The following is a 22,417-nucleotide window of genomic DNA, read 5'->3' on the forward strand; positions in this document are numbered from 1 at the left end:
CGATGCAGGATTATTTACAAAGGAGGGAACTGAAAAGCAGTTTGATTTTTCTACTGAACTTTACCCACTTTGTCAGAAGTATAAAGGTTTCTAAATTGGAGATAAAAGGGTTGATAATTTGGAGAGAGCTGCTGTGGGTTTGTGGGTTACCCCCAGGTGGGGTGCCTGCACTTCACCAGTCAGAGAACTGAGTATTAACTCCTGCAGTTCGGGGCTAACAGACTCAAGTTTGTCTCTCACCTGAAAAATCTAGAGCAGGAATGATGGACGGTGGAAGAAAGGAGGGGTTTCTAGGATGAAGACAAACTCTTCCTGGAGTTTGTGGGGCCCGTGGTCCTCTGTGGTGGAGACAGCTGGTGTGGAGCTGTTTTAGGTCCTTCCCACTAAGGCCGGAGGGAGAGGTCTGAGCGTTGTTAGCTTTTCAGGAGGCAAGGAAGCAGTAAGTGAACAGTCTGAAGAGGGATATGGTTACGTCTGTTAAGGTAGCCTCAGATTAGAAGATGGAACGTTTCTCAAAAAAACCACAAAAGCACTGGTGATAGAAGGTGGTTTCTAAACAACTGCCCAGGTGGAAGAGCACTGATGCTACATCACTGCGATGCTGCCTGTCCAGTGAGAATGTTCCCACTCCTCTCCCATCCCCTCCTTTCCCCCCAGGTGCACCGAGATAGTTCATAAACTCATGTCAGCAATATGAGGAGGAGGAGGAAGAGAGCTAGGTGAGGAGAGAGAGAAGCAGCCAACGACTTCTGACCTACAGCATGTGCTCCACCTGACTTTTTTTTTTTTTTTGCCTTAAATTATACCTATTCATTTTTAATTTTATTGGGGTAGAGTTGCTTTACAATCATGTGTTACTTTCAGGTGTACAGCATAGTGATTCAGTCGTACATACATATATTCATTCTTTTTCAGATTATTTTCCCCACCTGAACTTTAACTCAAGTTTACACTTTGATTCTTCTAAAGACACTTATATTCTAGTTATTAAATTGAGACTGTTTTGTGACTTAAAGTCACAGAAAGAACTTTAATTGGTTGCTAGTGATTGTGGAGGTGGTAGGAGCTTCCTGAATTTTCACGTAGGGGCAGGAGAAGAACAGGTGGCCATACAAAATAAATCAAAATAGGAAAAAAGAAATTTCACATCATCCTATACTGTGAATATAGGCTACAAACTAGTGTGAAGTTTGGCTTATGTTTAAGAATTCTCAAAGGAAATTTTTACCCCTCTGTTCAGCACCAGGTTTCAAGTCATAAAATTTCACTGGGGAGGCAGGGGTTTATTTCTAGCTCCCTCTTACACTGAAAGTTCTGTGGATCTAAATTTATTGGTGGAAGTCCTGCAAGACTCTCCCTCTCCAACCTACTCCCATCCCCAAGGGCCCTGGTCTTGTCTTCTGCCCCCAGAGTTCCACAAAGTCATTAAAAGAAAAGTTCAAGGACACTAGGGTTTGGTAAATACACTGAAGGCCAAAGCTAAATTCAGTATGCTGCATATGCTCTGGGTTCCTGACATCACTTAATTTTTTAACTTCTTTACTGTCAATTTTTAAAATGAATTTAAGAGGTTATATTTTTATTTTTTTACAGCACTTGCTTTCAGGGGGAGGATTGGTCATTGTATTTAGTATCAGAAAACAGTTGTTCCCTTTAGTAATTCTTTCAGTGATAGTTTGTAAGAAGTAAATTATCTATCTGTCTTGGTCTTATTTTATGCTTGTGATAGTTAATTTTATGTGTCAACTTGGTTAGGCTATGATACCTAATTTTTGGTCAAACACCAGTCTAGATATTGCTGTAAAGGTGTTTTTTAGATATGATTAACATGTAACTCAGTAGTATTTGCGCAAAGCAAATAATCTTCCATAATGTGAGTGGGCCTTGTCTGATCAGTTGAAGGTCTTAAGAGAAAAGACTGATGTCCTCCCAGGAAGAAGTAATTCTACCTCTAGACCGCTTTCCAACTCAAGACTGTGACATCCTGTAGAAATTTCTAGCCTTCCAGCCAGCCCTACAAATTCCAGACTGGCCGACCCCCACATGAGCCAATTCCTCAAAATAAATCTCTCTCTTTCCCTGTCTTTCCCGCTCTCTTTCCTTATCTCTCTCCCCCTCTTTCCCTGTCTATCTTCTCTCCCCCCATCTCTGTCTCTGTCTCTATCTCTATCTATTTCAACTATTCGCTTTTGCTTCTCTGGAGAACCCTGACTGATCCAACGTTCCTCCTGTAAAATAGCTTACCTGGGGCTTCCCTGGTGGCTCAGTGGTTAAGAATCTGCCTGCCAGTGCAGGTGACACAGGTTCGAGCCCTGGTCCGGGAAGATCCCACATGCCACGGAGCAACTAAGCCCGTGCGCCACAACTACAGAGCTCGCGCACCTAGAGGCCGTGCTCTGCAACAAAAGAAGACACCACAATGAGAAGCTCACACACCGCAACGAACAGTAGCCCCCGCTCACTGCAACTAGAGAAAGCCCATGTCCAGCAACAAAGACCCAGTGCGGCCAAAAATAAATAAATACATTAAAAAATATAGCTTATCTGAGTAGAAAATGCTAGGTAGGCAGTTGTTTTCTTCTGTAACTTTCACAATATTACTTCATTAACTTCTGACCTCTATTGTTGCCATTGAGAAGTCTGTTGTCAAAGAATTGTTCCTCTATAGGTTCTCAGTTTTTCTTCTCGTTGCTGCTGTAAGATTTTATCTTTGTCTCTCTTTATTCAGAAATGTCACTGATGTATCTAATTATCAGCTTCTCATTTTCCTGTATATGAGAATGCATTCCCCTCAGAAGTACCACCATCAGCGGCCCTGGTCTTGCAGTCCCCCTTGGGTGGTAAGCACCACCCTCACTGTGCCTTCTCAAAGGTGATCTGAGGGTAGATTTCTAGGTTTTGAACATGAACAATTTACTGTTAGATAAATATTGCCAAAGTGCCTTTTGGACAGAGTACATCCATACCACATCCTTTATTAACCCTGCATAATATCACTTAAAAGTTTTAGCAAACAGTAGAGGTGAAAACAAGAGGTAGTTGTTTTTATTTTGCATTTGTTATTTTTAATGAGTTTGAGCATTATCATATTTATTCATACTTTATTCTTTCTTATCTGAGCTATCTGCCCTTATCCACTTCTACCCTAACTTTTGGTTTACCTGTATTTTTTCATCTTAGTTACAGAACTCTTCAGTTATTATGTATACTAAATTGTTGTTTATATATTTTCCAAATGTTGTCTTTTGATTTTATTTATAAACCATGGAGTAAACTAATGAATAAGTGAATTAATAAGAAGGATAAAAACCATTAAGGTACAATGTGGTAAATGTATGATAGGCACATATACTCAGGCCACTGTGGGATCCTGGAAGAGTGGTCTCTGAAAGAGAGTGGAAAGTAAGAGAAGGTCATCTGTGCCAGGTGAAAGTTGAGCTGTGCTTTAAAACATGAGTAGAAATCATTGTCAGAGAAGATGAAGAAGTTATTCCAGGAAGGGGATGCAGCAATCCAAAGGGAAGAGCAAGATCTATTCTGGAAATTAGAAAGAGTTGACTGTGCCAAGAGCAAAATGTCCTGTATGGAGAGGATGGTGAGATGGGGCCACAGAGCTGCAAAAGCGCTAATTGAGTGGCTTGGTTATTACGATAAAGCATTTGAACTTCCCCTGAAAACTGGGGGAAGGAGTGATAGGCCGAGATTTGGATTTTTAGGAAGACTATCCTAATACAAGTATGAAAAATGGTTTTGAAGGAGTCAGTCTGAAGGCAGGAAGACCAGTTTATGGTCTAGTTGAGGCAGGCATTAATCTTTTCATTGTCATAATCATCAAGAGTGGAAAATAAAACTCTTTAAAAAGTCTCAGTAATTAAAATTGAGTTAACTCTAGAAGACTCTGTACTCAGGGAGTGGGGGGTAACTGGGGTAGAGAGACTTTTCATTTTCTTCTGTAGACAGACACTTTTGCATTATTTGAGTTTTATTTTTTAATCAAGCCAAGACTTTAATAAGAAAGAATTTTGAAGCTAATCAATAACGGAGGGGAAAGACCTGACTTAGAAATTAGTGTGATGAGTATTGAGTGCTTTGGTGGACCAGCAAATCAGGGTGAACCCCAATTTTAACACGGCTGCTAAAAGTGGGTGTGATAATACTTGGTTACATTAGTATTTTATAAGTATTCCAATAAAGAATGTTTATACTCTTCTTCGCTATAGTCAGATTGTTATGTGGAACCATGTGTTCCTGGATCAACTTGGAGAATGTTCAGGAGAAAGGAACTGCAGGAGAAATGACATAAAATCATGTCAGATAAGAAAATGGGGATGCTGTGCCTGGAGCAGGTCTGATGAGATATTTGGCTTTGGTTATTGATGATGTGTTTGCCAAGGAGAAATAAGACAGATTCACTAAATTTCTAATGGAAATAGGAACAAGAAATTGGAGTTATAAGAGGGCAGATTTAATATAAAAAAAGAAAGAAATCAAATGGGTGTCACCTTTTTTATGCCTAGAATACTGATAATTCTGATGTTTTTGCCAGCTTCTCATAAACTGGCAAAACTGCAGTAGTCCTTCATTTAACTAATACTTATGGCCAATTGTGTTGTGATAGATTCCATACAGTTCAGCCACATTTATTTGTATGTAAATTCATTTAAAAGTTTCTCTGTTTTTCTTTTTTGTTAACTACAACTAACATTTTCATTTCTTAATTTGGTTATCTATTTTCATGTTTTCACACTAACACACCAATGGGTGGTGTTAGCCATATTAAATGATTGGTTTTCTCAGCATTACTGGATCTCTCCCCAACTCATCCATTAAGACTTTCTCCTCTCACAAACACTCTGTGTATAAGCCTAACTTATCCCCATGGTTTTAACATTTTTGTTTTCCTACCACAGCCATTGATATTATACCCTCTCATCAATAAAAAAAAATGGAGTTCCTTGAAAAAAAGTGCTGCACTCCATGGTCTTGTTCAGGGCAAATGGCAAATACCCCAGAAGATAAAACTTTAGTTTTGTCTGTAGATTTAGGGTCCTGGTGCCTGGGTAGATTGTGTTCACCCAACAACCCTGCATTAGCTTAGACTACATTGGATTACGGGGTATACTCTGCTAGTCCATCATCCTGGGCTGCTGATATGGTAGGAAGGCCTAACAAAAGCAACAGTTTTTGTTTTTCTGGTGAATTGATATACTTCCAAGATGTCTAATATATAAGCTCTAGGAAATATTGCTTACTTGACAGAATTTGGACCATCATTTTGCAAATATGCTCAAGTTCTTTGATCGGAAGGTAGATGTATCAAGGTTCTCCAGAGAAATGGAACCAACAGGAGATATATAAATATAAAGACATATAAAGATAATATAAAGAGACTTATTGTAAGGAATTAGTCCTGTGATTAACAGGCCCCAAGATCTGCAGGTGAGTTGGTAAACTCAGGATCCAGAGAACCAATGGTGTAGCTCCAGGTTGAAGGCTGGCAGTCTCAAGACTCAGGAGGAGCCAAGATGTTTCAGTTCAATTCCAAAGGAAGGGAAAAAACCAATGTCCCAAGTCTAAGACAGTCCGGCAGGAGGACTCTCTCTTACTTGGAGGAGGACCAGCCCTTTTCTTCTAGTCAGGCCTTCAACTGATTGGATGAGGCCCACCCACAGCAGGGAGGCCAATATGCTTGACTCAGTCTACCCATTTGGGTTAATCTCACCCAAAAACACCCTCACAAAAACATGCAGCATAATGTTTCACTGAATATTTGGGCACGCCATGGTCCAGTCAAGTGGACACATAAAATTAACCATCACAGTAGCATTAACAGATCAGGTGTTACTATTGCTCATCAGTATTTATTGCATGTTATCTGGTTTTTAATTCTCTCCTTCCCCTACCCAGGGATTATTTACTTAACATCAACTCTTAGTCATTTGGAATCCACCACACTTTTGCTGATGGTCTGTGCTCGAGATGGTGGTGGGCTCACATCTGTCACTAATGCTGAAGTCACCATACACATTCTTCAGACAACTCTGGCACCCACTGAATTTGAAAGGCCTAAGTATGCTTTCTCAGTTTATGAAGATGTGCCTGAAGACAGTCCTGTGGGAACAGTGAAAGCAAAAGAGTCCTTGAGTAAGTACTTACTTCTTATGATGCATTGAAATCCATTACTGGAACATTTTCTATATTTTCTTAGGTTGTACAGTCTTGAATAAATCTTTCCTTTTCTCCGTGCAAGAATTGAGACCATACAATATATGGCTTGCTCTTTGTTCTTTCAACATTATTTTTATCCTACTTATGTTTTCTAATCACAAAAGTAATAGGTACTTTTAACCCATTCTTCAAAGCGCGCGTGCGCACACACACACACACACACACTTCCAATTTTTTTTTTTTTTTTTTTTTTGCGGTACGTGGACCTCGCACTGTTGTGGCCTCTCCCGTTGCGGAGCACAGGCTCTGGATGCGCAGGCTCAGCGGCCACGGCTCACGGGCCCAGCCGCTCCGCGGCATGTGGAATCTTTCCGGACCGGAGCACGAACCCGTGTCCCCTGCATCGGCAGGTGGACTCTCAACCACTGCGCCACCAGGGAAGCTGCAAAAATTTTTTAATGAAAATACGTCCAACTATCTTAGTTGTTCTACAATGACCATTTTTCCCCACTTTGTATATTGTGGACAGTTTTCCAAGTAACTGGACATCATTCCGTCTCATTAAAATAAAAAGTTGCATAGTATTTATTTAAACATTTCCCTTTTGCTATCAATTTGAATGATTTACAATCATTTTTGCTAGTCCAAGCAATACTCAAGCAAATATCCTTATACGACTTGTACAGATTTCTCTGCAAGAAAAATTCTTAGAAGTGAATTACTTGTCCAAAGATCTTGTCATGCTCTGTAACCCTAACCCATCTTCTCTCCTTCCCTTAAATTTTAGGGAGGGTATTTGCCTTTTATCGGTAGATATCATAGAGAAACACCAGTGTAAACTTGACTTTGCTTCCTCAAATATATAAAACAGACTGTAAAACAGGCATCCACATTATTTTCTGAATACCTTTCCCTTTTACTTAATACAAAAAGAGGGAAGGAAGATGGTGAAACCCGAGGCTTGTGCCTTGTCCATTGGACATTACTTTTGTCCACTAATACATCTGAAACCATGTGTCCACTTATCAACAGGCTTTGGAGAGCCGAGGAAGATGTGAGACATTGCATCGTATTCTCTGTGGATGTGATATACATTAATGCTTTCAGTTCTCAGTGTTTCCAGTAGGTACATTCTTTTGGCATAAAGTGATTGCTTTCTCTTTTCATTTTGTTCTTTCTTTTTTTTTTTCTTCCTTTTCAGATTCCTCAGAGCCAATTTTTTATAGGATCTCCTCTGGTGATCTGGACGGAAAGTTCTTTATTCACCCATGGCTGGGCACCATTCGAACCCAGAAGCCTCTGGATCACGAAACGCAGCCCGTGGTTGTGCTCACCATCCAGGCACAGCTCGGCAGCTCCCCCGCCTGCAGCAGCACAGAGGTCAACATAACTGTCATCGATGTCAATGACAACCACCCAGTGTTTCACAAAGCCTCTGATGTGGTTACGATATCCCAGAGCACAATGACTGGCACAGCCTTGTACCACGCCCATGCAACAGACAAAGACAGCGGGCCCAACGGGGTCATCCACTATGCCATTGTCAGTCAGAGCCCGAGCATCTTTTCTGTTGACTCAGGGCTGGGTGTGGTGTACCTCAACGAGAGCCTGGCAGGCGCTGGGCCCCGGGAGTGCACGCTGACCCTCATGGCCCGGGATCTCGGCGTTCCTCCTCAGGCATCCCTGTTAGTGCTGACTGTCATTATTGAAAAACAAGAACAAAACCCGTCTTTAACTTTTGAGCATTTGGTCTATCAAGCGGAAGTTAGTGAGTCCCTCTCACTGATGACCCCAGTCCTGAAAATCCAGGCCTGCCAGCTTGGCCCACAGCGCACACCCCCGCAGCTCCTGTACTCGCTGGAGTCCGGCACAGACTCGGCTGCGTTTGGCATCCATCCTTACACGGGTTGGATTTATTTGCGGCGACAGCTCGACTATGAATCCACACAAACATATAATTTTAGAGTGTTTGCCTGGATCCCGGAGGACAGAATGTCACAAAACGTGAGCACTTCAGTAATTGTTCATGTCCTGGATGAGAATGACAATTCCCCTACCTTCTTGCATGATGTCTTGTTTCTGAAAGTCAAGGAGAGTCCTGTTCCCCAAGGGGTAATAGGCAAAATTACAGCAATTGACAGAGACTCAGGAAAGAATGGACAGCTGTCATATTTCCTTTTGTCTGATGGAAAATTCTTCAAGATGAATCCTAATACAGGTAGCATTTTGTAGCTTGCACTTATTCCTTTAAAATTGGAATTGACAAAACTCAATTTTTTTAGCAAACATATAGTTAAAATTACAGTTTTTAGTAAATATCTTACTTGATTATAGTCTTGTGATTTTTAAAGTGAAGTCAAAATTGAACAGAATTTTCCCTTAAATGATTCATACTTCTCTTGCCTCACACCCATACTGTCTGTATATGGGTTTTATTTTGAATTAGAGGTACACTCAGAAGTGGACTAGATAAATTCTTGTGTAAGTCTAATTCCACCCTCCTGCCCAACCACTCTTTTTCATTTGTAGATGTCTTTAAAATTTTTCAAATAATATTTTATAAAATATAAATGTCATCGGTGAAAAACTAGAGAATAATCCACTTTTTAAGATTTTAAGTTAAGATTTCAAAGTCACTCTTTCGATATATTTCTCCATTCTCATTTTGATGAGGGAAACATAGGGAAAGGGCAAATATTTACACTGAGTTTTTTTTCATGTCTTAATTAGTTAAGTTAAATATACAAATGTTACTATATTGTATACATTTACAAGGTCTTTAATTCCTGCAACTACCTACAAATGAACTATGTTTATACTGCAACCATGTAGTTGGAGAAACTGAAACTCGAGTAGCTCAAGTAGCATGCCCAAAGTCACGGAGCTAGAAAGAAGTGAGAAGGTCACCACTTTGTACAATTCCAGGAGGCACCATTCATGTTGTGACCTTTGTACGTGGTGCCCCTTACTCTATAGTGGGACAGAATTTGAATTCAATTCTAATTACCTTCAAAGTGCCTGTCGTGTGGATTAGGAAAAGGTGCCCCTTCCTCCAGCAGATGGAGCTTTACACCAGGGCACAAGGCCTGCCGAGATTGCAAGCTGGATCTCGGCTCCCATTCAGTCCTGAGCTGGGCCCCGCAGCAAGGCACAAACTACGCCGGCTGCACAGGATGGTCCGGCTTGCTCTTTACTTCCACGTGTTAGATAGTTCTCTAGGTTTTCTACTGCATTCGGTAATTTATGTTTTTCGAAAGAAGTTGAAATATACATTCGGTTCCCCCATAATCTTCTCTCTCCCACAGTTAGTCCAGATTCAGAAGACCAGGTGTCCATTCCTAGATTTACTGTACTGCTAGAAGCAAGAAGCTTCACCTTGGGACTCAGTTTCCTTACCTTGAAAAAAGGAGAGAATTGCCGCCATGTTCCGTGTCCCGCTCTGGGGAGGGGTGTGTGTGTGGGGGGGCGGGTGAAGAGTTAAAGTGTTATGAAGGGGCTTGGAAGGCTACGTACTCGTAAGCTGTTCCTGTTCACTGGGGCTGGGGACAGTGGGGCAGCGCAGTGGTTGACGACATCCTCCAGTGCGTGGCACGCATGCGCAGCACGCAGCCACGCCCTCCACGTCCGGGGCTCTGAGCAGCCTCAGGTAGTGACCCGAAACCTCACTCCCACGGAACCCTATGTGGAACCCCCACGCCCAGCCCAGGCTGAGCCTCCTAGTCTTTCCGAACAGCTGCTACATATCAGTCAGAGTTGGTGCAGCAAATAAAAATCTGTTTGCCATTCAGGATTTAGGGTTTTCCTAGAAGAATTGCATTTTGGAACTTTAAAGATGCAGTTGTTGTCTTTGTCATTTTTGTTAGAATCACACTTACAGTAAACACTTTATAAATATAGTTGATATAGTAAGTGGATATGGTAAACACTGTATTATACCTTCACCAATTCATCAACTTATCCAAATATGAATTTTTTATTGTTGTTCCTGATTTCACTTTTTGTTTTGTTCTACACACTGTCATTTGTTCTACACATTTCATTCGGAGGAAGAGGGCAAAAAGATCTTGGTAATGGCAATGTTAGGTAGTAGTTGCTTCTTGATTACTTTCTCACAAATAGATATTTTCATAAATAGTGAGGATATTAACGCCTGTTGGAACTCTGCAGCGGGAGACGGGCTACTGGAGATGGCCCTTGGCAGTAGGTAGAGGCAGTTACGATTTTATGCCTGAGTCTGTGGATGAAACACGAGGCTAGTCGCCTAGAAGACAGTTTTGAGCAAGAATATGTAAAATATGGCTTGTAAAGCATGAAGAGTTATTTGGGAAGTCACTGTCCTACTACACATATATTTTGCGAGATAAAAATAAATAACTCTATACGTAAAAGACAAACCATCACCTAGGAATGTATTTGATTTTCATGAAGGTACTTTGCCATCACTTTAAGTAATGATAACAACTCCCACATTTGTAATAACTTAAAGCTTACAGAGTCCTTTTAAATTTATTATTGTGTTAGTGTTTGATAGCTGTAGGAGGTAGGGTCAGAGAGGTCCTTCTGTGCCTGAGGTGAAGAAACTGGTGCCCAAACCAGACCTTGTGATGTCAGAGCTGAGGTGCTTTCTGTATATTCAGTATGAAGGGAGACATGCTGTAACTTTAAATCTTCTAAATTATTATTAAATTACCACAGAGTATTTTATCATTTGTTGTTATGAATTCATTCTTTAGTTCAAATGGTTGATGGTAGATAATTTGAAATACAAAGAATGACAAATTGAAGGTGGCAGAAGAAACTTCAGAAAATTCTTTCAACAGCAGAGCTAGATTACTAAAGCATGTGGTCTTGGAAGTTGTGCTTTTAGAGCTTTATATCTGATTTTCCTTTCTGGGAATTGGTCTGAGATTTAATTGGTTGTTCATAATGCCACAATTCTAGTACAAGCGTCAGCCTCTTTCATCCTGCTCTGTGTTCCTCAGGCGAACTTATCAGTTGGGTGGCCTTGGATCATGAGCAACGGGTGCACCATCAGGTGACGGTCTTAGTGACCGACCACGGCTCCCCTCCTCGAAACGCCACCGCGCTGGTGTATGTCTCGGTTACTGACATCAATGATAACAGGCCGTATTTCCCACAGTGCCTCCCTGGGAAGGAATTACACATCAAGGTATGTGGAGCCAAGTAGCCATGCAACGTTTGTAGTATTCTTAGTCACTTGTTTTGAGCACCATCTTGTGGTAAAAAGCATGAATTTATCCAGTCAGTCTTGTGTGGAAATTCATACATTTCTAGAGTTAGAATTGTCCACATGTCAAAAAAAAAAAAAAAAAAAAAAAAAACACCACACAATTAAAACAAGAAAAGAAAATGCTTATGTGTGCTATTTGGGATCACACATTCAGTGGTTTTATGATAATGTAGTTCTGTCTGTTGTATGCAAACATCATGGTACTTCATTATCAGTATTGCTGAGATATGTCTTGTTTTTTTTTCAGTAATTTGCATGCCTTTCTTTGTCTACAGCTCCTTGTGGGCAATTGAAACACATCTCTAAGATGGTTAGTTGAAGATAGGAGAATAATCTGTAGCTCTAAAGTGGAGGGACTTGCAGGCACATGCGGAAACTTCTCGTTATATTTACGTGATCTTATCTTTTTCGTTTCCATGTTTTCGTATGCTTTATAACGTACATAATAAGTTAGCATATTAATTCATGTACATAATTAATAAATGTATCTTGGAGGAACTCATACTTTTTTTAAATGAAAAGGTTATATGAATAAAACGTTGGGAAGCTATTGCTCTGAAACAATTGGACGTTCAAATTGAGATCAAGTATGCATATTGAAAACCTTGAAATAGGTATTGAGGAAGCTAATAACTTTAAACCCATGTTCCAAAATCATATTTAAAGAAAATTCTACCAATGCAGAACATTATGATACTATCCTTATGATTTTTATTAATGTATCATTTTATGTATCATGGCTTAATTAGGCAGTAAGACCCTAAACTTGGAGTTCAATTCCACATGTACATTTTAGTATTTCAGGAAAGTTTCTGTTAATTAATAAGGTATGTTTCCTGAAATAATGGCTTATGTTTATCTTTAGCGTATTTTGGATCTTTTAAAAGAAAGTGATGAATAAGAAGCCAGAATTCTTAAAATGCATCAAAAATCTAAGATTTTTTTAGTCAATTTTATTTCCTTTTTTTCTCAAAATTAGATTAAATGCTGGAGATAATTTGTTCAAATTGAACAAAACATTTAAATTTGTAATGTGGATTGTTTTCATGGTTTTACACCCATATAACTTTTATATGGTAGACGTTTGCGTTTTGTGTGGATTTAAATGTAGTTTAAAAAAACAATGCTTAGGAGTAATGTGTTCTGTAACTTAAAGATTCATTGATATTTCTTTTTTAAATTTCACTGACTAATTTGTAAGTCATTTGTCTTAATGACAGGTTCTGGAAGGTCAACCAGTAAATATGTTGGTTACAACTGTGTTTGCAAAGGATCTTGATGAAGGGAACAACGCAGAAGTTGTATATTCAGTATCTTCAGGTAAAAGTTACTATCCATAAAGGATTAAGAGCATTTAGAATTTCCTCTTTTGTCCACCAGCCATCCGCCTCCTCCTGGGAAAATAGTTAACACTGAAAATAGCACCATATTGCAAACAAAATACATTTGTTATTTTCTAGAATCACCTTTAAAAAAATTTAAAAGTTTAATGGGGGCTTCGGTCGGATCCCAGGGAGAGGACTGGGGTTGGCTGCGTGAACACAGCCTGAAGGGGGATAGTGCCCCACTGCTAGCCGGGAGGGAGTCCGGGAAAAAAGTCCGGACCTGCCGAAGAGGCAAGAGACTTTCTTACTCTGTGTTTTCTGGTGCGCGAGGAGAGGGGATTAAGAGCGCCGCCTAAAGGAGCTCCAGAGACGGGCGCGAGTCGCAGCTATCAGCACGGACTCCAGAGATGGACATGAGATGCTAAGGCTGCTGCTGCCGCCACCAAGAAGCCTGTGTTCAAGCACAGGTCACTCTCCACACCTCCCTTCCGGGGAGCCTGTGCAGCCCGCCACTGAAAGATCCCATGATCCAGGGAAAACTTCCCTGGGAGAACACACGGTGCACCTCAGGCTGGTGCAACGTCCCGCTGGGTTCTGCCGCTGCAGGCTCGCCCCATATCCGTACCCCTCCCTCCCCCTCGGCCTGAGTGAGCCAGAGCCACCAAATAAGCTGCTTCTTTAACCCCGTCCTGTCTGGGCGGGAACAGACGCCCTCAGGCGACCTACACGCAGAGGCGGCGCCAAATCCAAATCCAAAGCTGAGCCCCGGGAGCTGTGCGAACAAAAAGAAACGGAAATCTCTCCCAGCAGCCTCAGGAGCAGCGGATTAAATCTCCACAATCAACTTGATGTACCCTGCATCTGTGGAATACCTGAGTAGACAAGGAATCATCCCAAGTTCAGGAGGTGGACTTTGGGAACAATGATATATATATATATTGTTTTCTCTTTTTCTCTTTTTGTCAGTGTGTATGTGTATGCTTCTGTGTGTGATTTTGTCTGTATAGCTTTGCTTTTACCATTTGTGCTAGGGTTCTGTCCTCTTTTTTTTAATTAAAAAATTTTTTTCTTAATAATTATTTTTTATTTTAATAATGTTATTTTATTTTATTTTAATTTATTTTCCTTTATTTTATCTTCTTCTTTCTTTCTTTTTGTTCTCCCTGTTATTCTGAGCCCTGTGGAGGACAGGATTTTGGTGCTCCAGCGAAGCGTCAGGGCTGTGCCACTGAAGTGGGAGACCCAAGTTCAGAACACTGGTCCACAAGAAACCTCCCAGCCCCAAGTAATACCAAACAGCGAAAATCTCCCATAGATCGCCATCTCAATGTCAAGACCCAGCTACACTCAATGACCAGCAAGCTACAGTGCAGGACACTCTATGCCAAACAACTAGCAACACAGGAATATAAGCCCATCCATTACCACAGACACTGCCTAAATTCATAATAAGGCCACAGACAACCCAAAACACACCACCAGATGTGGACCTGTCCACAAGAAAGACAAAATCCAGCCTCAACCACCAGAACATGGGCACTAGTCCCCTCAACCAGGAAGCCTACACAACCCAATGAACCAACCTTAGCAACTGGCAGCAGACATGAAAAACAACAGAAACTACGAACCTGCAGCCTGCGAAAAGGAGACCACAAACACAGTAAGATAAGCAAAATGAGAAGACAGAAAACACACAGCAGATGAAGGAGCAAGGCATAAACCCACCAGACCTAACAAATGGAGAGGAAATAGGCAGTCTACCTGAAAAAGAATTCAGAATAATGATAGTAAAGATGATCCAAAATCTTGGAAATAGAATGGAGAAAATACAAGAAACATTTAACAAGGACCTAGAAGAACTAAAGAGCAAACAAACAGTGATGAACAACACAATAAATGAAATTAAAAATTCTCTAGAAGGGATCAATAGCAGAATAACAGAGGCAGAAGAATGGATAAGTGACCTGGAAGATAAAATAGTGGAAATAACTACAGCAGCGCAGAATAAAGAAAAAAGGATTAAAAGAATAGAGGACAGTTTCAGAGACCTCTGGGATAACATTAAACACACCAACATTCAAATTATAGGGGTCCCAAGAGAAGAAGAGAAAAGAACGGGACTGAGAAAATATTTGAAGAGATTATAGTTGAACACTTCCCTAATATGGGAAAGGAAATAGTTAATCAAGTCAAGGAAGCACAGAGAGTCCCATACAGGATAAATCCAAGAAGAAACACGTCAAGACACATATTAATCAAACTATCAAAAATTAAATACAAAGAACAAATATTAAAAGTAGCAAGGGAAAAACAACAAATAACATACAAGGGAATCCCCATAAGATTAACAGCTGATCTTTCAGCAGAAACTTTCAAAGCCAGAAGGGAGTGGCAGGACAAATTTCAAGTGATGAAGGGGAAAAACCTGCAACCAAGATTGCTCTACCCAGCAAGGATCTCATTCAGATTTGATGGAGAAATTAAAAGCCTTACAGACAAGCAAAAGCTAAGAGAATTCAGCACCACCAAACCAGCTTTACAACAAATGCTAAAGGAACATCTCTAGGCAGGAAACACAAGAGAAGGAAAAGACCTACAATAACAAATGCAAAACAATTAAGTAAATGGTAATAGGAACATACATATCGATAATTACCTTAAATGTAAATGGATTAAATGCTCCAGCCAAAAGAGATAGACTGGCTGAAAGGATACAAAAATAAGACCCATATATATGCTGTCTACAAGAGACCCACTTCAGACCTAGGGACACATACAGACTGAAAGTGAGGGGATGGAAAAAGATATTCCATGCAAATGGAAATCAAAAGAAAACTGGAGTAGCAATTCTCATATCAGACAAAATAGATGTTAAAACAAAGACTATTACAAGAGAAAAAAGAAGGTCACTATATAATGATCACGGGACCAATCCAAGAAGAAGATATAACAATTGTAAATTTTTATGCACCCAACACAGGAGCGCCTCAATACATAAGGCAAATACTAACAGCCATAAAAGGGGAAATCGACAGTAATGCAATCATAGTAGGAGACTTTAACACCCCACTTTCACAAATGGACAGATCATCCAAGATGAAAATAAATAAGGACACATAACCTTTAAATGATACATTAAACAAGATGGACTTAATTGATATTTATAGGACATTCCATCCAAAAACAACAGAGTACACATTCTTCTCAAGTGCTCATGGAACATTCTCCAGGATAAATCGTATCTTGGGTCACAAATCAAGCCTTGGTAAATTTAAGAAAATTGAAATTGTATCAACTATCTTTTCTGACCACAGTGCTATGAGACAATATCAATTACAGGAAAAAAATCTGTAAGAAATACAAACACATAGAGGCTAAAAAGCACACTACTCAATAACCAAGAGATCACTGAAGAAATCAAAGAGGAAATCAAAAAATACCTAGGAACAAATGACAATGAAAACACAATGACCCAAAACCTATGGGATGCAGCAAAAGAAGTTCTAAAAGGGAAGTTTATAGCAATACAATCCTACGTTAAGAAACAAGAAATATCTCAAATAAACAACCTAATCTTACACCTAAAGTAATTAGAGAAAGAAGAACAACAACAACAACAAAAACCCAAATTTAGCAGAAGGAAAGAGATCATAAAAATCATATCAGAAATAAATGAGAAAGAAATGAAGGAAATGATAGCAAAAATCAATAAAACTAAAAGCTTGTTCTTTGAGAAGGTAAACAAAATTGATAAAACATTAGCCAGATTCATCAAGAAAAAAAGGGAGAAGACTCAAATCTATAGAATTAGAAATGAAAAAGGAGAAGTAACAACTGACTCTGCAGAAATACAAAGCATCATGAGAGATTACTACAAGCAACTATATGCCAATAAAATGGACAACCTGGAAGAAATGGACAAATTCTTAGAAATGCACAAGCTTCCAAGACTGAACCAGGAAGAAATAGAAAATATGAACAGACCAATCACAAACACTGAAATTGAAACTGTGATTAAAAATCTTCCAACAAACAAAAGCCCAGGACCAGATGGATTCACAGGTGAATTCTATCAAACATTTAGAGAAGATCTAACACCTATCCTTCTCAAACTCTTCCAAAATATAGCAGAGGGAGGAACACTCCCAGACTCATTCTACTAGGACACCATCACCCTGATACCAAAAGCAGACAAAGATGTCACAAAGAAAGAAAACTACAGGCCAATATCACTGAAGAACATAGATGCAAAATACTGAACAAAATACTAGCAAACAGAATCCAATAGCACATTAAAAGGATCATACACTATGATCAAGTGGGGTTTATCCCAGGAATGCAAGGATTCTTCAATATATGCAAATCAAACAATGTGATATACCATATTAACATATTGAAGGAGAAAAAACATATGATCATCTCAATAGTTTCAGAGAAAGCTTTTGACAAAATTCAACACCCATTTATGATAAAAACCCTCCATAAAGTAGGCATAGAGGGAACTTATGTCAACCTAATAAAGGCCATATATGACAAACCCACAGCCAACATCGTCCTCAATGGTGAAAAACTGAAACCACTTCCACTAAGATCAGGAAAATGACAAGGTTGCCCACTCTCACCACTATTATTCAACATAGTTTTGGAAGTATTACCGACTGCAATCAGAGGAGAAAAAGAAATAAAAAGAATGCAAATTGGAAAAGAAGAATTAAAGCTGTCACTGTTTGAAGATGACATGATACTATATAGAGAGAATCCTAAAGATGCTACCAGAAAACTACTAGAGCTAATCAATGAATTTGGTAAAGTAGCAGGATACAAAATTAATGCACAGAAATTTCTTGCACTCCTATACAATAACAGTGAAAGATTAGAAGGAGAAATTAAGGAAACAATCCCATTTACCATTGTGACAAAAAGCATAAAATACCTAGGAATAAACCTAATTTAAGGAGACAAGAGACCTGTATGCAGAAAATTGTAAGACACTGATGAAAGAAATGAAAGATGATACAAAGAGATGGAGAGATATACCATATTCTTGGATTGGAAGAATCAACATTGTGAAAATGACTATACTACCAAAAGCAATCTACAGATTCAATGCAATACCTATCAAACTACCACTGGCATTTTTCACAGAACTAGAACAAAAAATTTCACAATTTGTATGGAAAGAAAAAAGACACTGAATAGCCAAAGCAATCTTCAGAAAGAAAATCGGAACTGGAGAAATCAGGCTCCCTGACTTCAGACTATACTATAAAGCTACAGTAATCAAAAGAGTATGGTACAGGCACAAAAACACAAATATAGATCAATGGAACAGGATAGAAAGCCCAGAGATAAACTCATGCACATATGGTCACCTTATATTTGATAAAGGAGGCAAGAATATACAATGGAGAAAAGACAGCCTCCTCAATAAGTAGTGCTGGGAAAACTGGACAGGTACATGTAAAAGTATGAAATTAGAACACTACCTGACACCATACAAAAAAATAAACTCAAAATGGAATAAAGACCTAAATGTAAGGCCAGATACCATCAAACACTTAGAGGAAAACATAGGCAGAACACTCTATGACATAAATCACAGCAAGATCCTTTTTGACCCACCTCCTAGAGAATTAGAAATAAAAACAAAAATAAACAAATGGGACCTAATGAAACTTCAAAGCTTTTGCACAGCAAAGGAAGCCATAAACAAGACAAAAAGACAACCTCAGAATGGGAGAAAGTATTTGCAAATGAAGCAACTGAGAAAGGATTAATCTTCAAAATTTACAAGCAGCTCATGTAACTCAGTATCAAAAGAACAAACAACCCAATCCAGAAATGGGCAGAAGACCTATATAGACATTTTTCCAGAGAAGATATACAGATTGCCAACAAACACATGAAAGAATGCTCAACATCATTAATCATTAGAGAAATGCAAATCAAAACTACAATGAGGTTTCAACTCACACCAGTCAGAATGACCATCATCAAAAAATCTACAAGCAATAAATGCTGGAGAGGGTGTGGAGAAAAGGGAACCCTCTTGCACTGTTGGTGGGAATGTAAATTGATACCAACACTATGGAGAACAGTATGGAGGTTCTTTTAAAACTAAAAATAGAACTACCGTATGACCCAGCAATCCCACTACTGGGCATATACCCTGAGAAAACCATAATACAAAAAGAGTCATGTACCAAAATATTCATTGAAGCACTATTTACAATAGCCAAGACATGGAAGCAACCTAAGTGTCCATCAACAGATGAGTGGATAAAGAAGATATGGCAATATATACAATGGAATACTACTCAGCCATAAAACGGAATGAAACTGAGTTATTTGTAGTGAGGTGGATGGACCTAGAGTCTGTCATACAGAGTGAAGAAAGTCAGAAAGTAAAACAAATACTGTATGCTAACACATATATATGGAATATAAAAAAATAAGAGAAAAAAAATTGGTCAGAAGAACCTAGGAGTAAGATGGGAATAAATATTCAGACGTAGTAGAGAATGGACTTGAGGATACAGGAAGGGGGAGGGTAAGCTGGTAGAAAGTGAGAGAGTGGCATGGACATATATATACTACCAAACGTAAAATAAATAGCTGGTGGGAAGCAGCCGCATAGCACAGGGAGATCAGCTCAGTGCTTTGTGGCCACCTAGAAGGGTGGGATAGGGAGACTGGGAGAAAGTGAGATGCAAGAGGGAAGAGATATGGGAACATATATATATGTATAACTGATTCACTTTGTTATAAAGCAGAAACTAACACACCATTGTAAAGCAATTATACTCCAATAAAGATGCTAAAATAAATAAAATAAAATAAAAATAAAAGTTTAATGTAAAATCATATTATTTTTTCTATGTCCTAAGTAGAAGTCAACCAGCCATCCACTTTAAATGAATAATTTTCAGTAATCTGAAATGCAAGTCAACTTTTACTGACAGGAATGTGCTAGTTATTGGATAAAAATTGGTATTGAATTTAAAGACATATGATTATGAACATCAAGCATCTGTGAATCTCTATGAAAATTAAATATTCTTAAGGTCAGAGTAAATCATATTTAGAAAATGCAGAGTGAAGTAAGTCAGAAAGAGAAAAGCAAATATTGTATGTTAACGCATATATGCAGAATCTAGAAAAATGGTACAGATGTACCTGTTTGCAAGACAGAAATAGAGACACAGACATAGAGAACAAACGTATGAACACCAAGGGTAGAAAGTGGAGCAGGGATGAATTGGAGATTGGGATTGACATATATACACTAACTAATATGTATAAAATAAATAACTAATGAGAACCTGCTGTATAGCATAGGGAACTCTACTTTGCTGTACAGTAAAAAGTAAGACAACTATTGTAAAACAACTATACCCCAATTTAAAAAAATAGGATTAATTAAAAAATGCCACATATGTACACACATGTATGTGTATGTGGGAATTTTATTGAGACAGGCTTATGTTTATGTTTTTCCTTGAGAATGCACAGGCCTCAGATTGGTTCCAATGATTACCTTTAGTTGTTTTTATACCATTTTAAAAGAAATTTGTTGCTTTGTCATGTTTGACACAAACATAGGGAAGCAAGGGACAACATTGCCGTTACCTGCAATAATTTAATTGTCTTCATGGGAAACCCCAAATATGCCACAGGCAAATCACTAGAATCAATAACATAAAAAATTTCTGAGAACAATGTCAACATACAAAAATCACTAGCATTTTAAGAACTAAGCAGGTTTTCAAAGGTTTCATTCACTGTAACGAAGAAAATCGTTGGGTGTGGGGTCCAGTTTACTGTGAAGATCATGAAGTTTAAGGTTCAAGGCTCTTCACTAGCATGGGCTCCTCTGGGGTGGGAATATTGTCCTATTTTCTTTAAAGAAGGACCATCAAATTATGTATTTCCCCCTCTCCCAAAACAGAATCATCTTGACTAGAAGCATAAGGAGGAAAATTTCCATAAAAGATATTTAAGACCTTTATGTAGAAAATTACAAAATAGATGAAAGACCTAAAGTAGAAAGAAATGAAAAGGCAAATCATGTTCATGCTTGGGAAGATGACATAGTGGATTGTTCAGGAACAATGAGTCTGCTGCATACACGCATACACCCACAAGTTAATAGATTAAGCTATAATCCTTCTATGATACCGTTATTTGTAAAGGAACAAAACCATGCTATATAGTACTCATGAATATATGGACTAGAAAGATACACCCCCACTTTAGAACAGAGGCAGTCTACAGGGAAGAAGAAAGGGAATGAGATTTGGAGGTAAACACAGGTCTTTTGCTATACTTATATTCTGTCATTTCTTTAAAAAAATTTGAAGAAATATTGCGGCTTTACCAATCTGGAAATGTTTACATGGATGGTCATATATTTCTGAATGTTTGAAATGTTGATTTTTTTTAAAAAAAAATAGCTTCTGAAATGATACTTGGGGCATCGCAATATAAAAATGTGGTGATATCTGTTATGTTACTCATACCTTTGCTTTAACTTTATCCAATTACAAAATAGAGGCAACTACAAAATATAAGATAAAATAACAAGATAAAAATCAATATGAGAAAACTTCATGAAAGTTTTCATTCTCCTATGTAAATGGATCAAAGCATAGAAATCACAACCAGTAGATATTACATAATTTCCTGCTCTATACTCTGACTTTCTTAAGAGCAGGAGTTCTTTTTTATTTGCCTTTATTTCCCCTGTAAATGGTAAAGTGTCTGTTACATGATAGTGACTCACTGACAGTTGAATAAAAGAATGAAAGAGAGTCACTAGCCTAGACATCGTCTGACATTCTTTGGGTTGTTTAAAGTATTTAGATTTTATCAAAGAACACGAATCTGTTATTTAACAAACCAAAAAAAAAAAAAAACCCGCCATGATCAATTTGAATTAGAAGTATCAATACAAACTTACGACATATTTTAGTGTGTGCATGTGTGTATTCTGTGACCTCTGAAAATGGCCTAGAAACAATGACTGACCCAGAAGCAATGAGCAGGATACAACCTCCCAATACTGTATTCAATGGAATGAACCAGGAGTCCTTGGAGAAATGACTGACTCCAGGTCTTGGACAGGAAATCTTCAAGATGAGTCTGTAACATTTTGTCACCCCAGATACAAGGAGGCTGTTAAAGATGACTAGGCTCATATCAAAGACTCAGGAACCTCCTTTAAGAGGATCCTAATGTTCAAAGATGGAACAATTTGAACATCGATAGGGATAATATTGGGAATAGATTGAAACTCTTACAATATGTTTAAATTTATGCTTAATGATTCTTAAAACAGAAACTAAACAAACCTTTAATTATCATAGTTGAAGCACTGAAGGATGTTAGTAAACCAATCCATTATTTTGAAGACTGTTAAATAAAAGTTTACCATCAAACATTTATCCTGACTTTTTGTATAATGAACTGTCCCACTGGGTTACCAATAAGTACATAAGAAGAAGTTGCTCTTTAGTAATATATTCCAGCTAATAAATGAAGAAGAGATCATAGACTCAATGTTATACTTTGCAACATTTATTGAATCATTAATGGATCCAGGCTGTGCACCAAAGGGGGCCCACATCACAAAAAGAGACAATCAGACATGTGCTTCTGAAGGAAAACACAAAAC

The 22,417-nt window shown here is 38.6% G+C and overlaps 1 protein-coding gene across 1 annotated transcript in view; it reads left to right on the forward strand.

The window, feature by feature from the left end:
• Positions 1–22,417, forward strand: part of DCHS2 (dachsous cadherin-related 2) — a gene marked incomplete at both ends in the record, with an annotated part of 301,321 nt that overhangs the window by 168,512 nt on the left and 110,392 nt on the right. Inside the window, 4 exons of the mRNA XM_082633895.1 lie at positions 5,908–6,144; positions 7,370–8,386; positions 11,151–11,338; positions 12,640–12,739. Coding sequence (XP_082490021.1) covers positions 5,908–6,144; positions 7,370–8,386; positions 11,151–11,338; positions 12,640–12,739 — 1,542 coding nt within the window. The remainder of the gene's footprint in view (positions 1–5,907; positions 6,145–7,369; positions 8,387–11,150; positions 11,339–12,639; positions 12,740–22,417) is intronic.

The sequence above is a fragment of the Mesoplodon mirus genome, assembly GCF_964341445.2.
Source record: "Mesoplodon mirus genome assembly, chromosome: 2".
Classification (NCBI taxonomy): Eukaryota; Metazoa; Chordata; class Mammalia; order Artiodactyla; family Ziphiidae; genus Mesoplodon; species Mesoplodon mirus.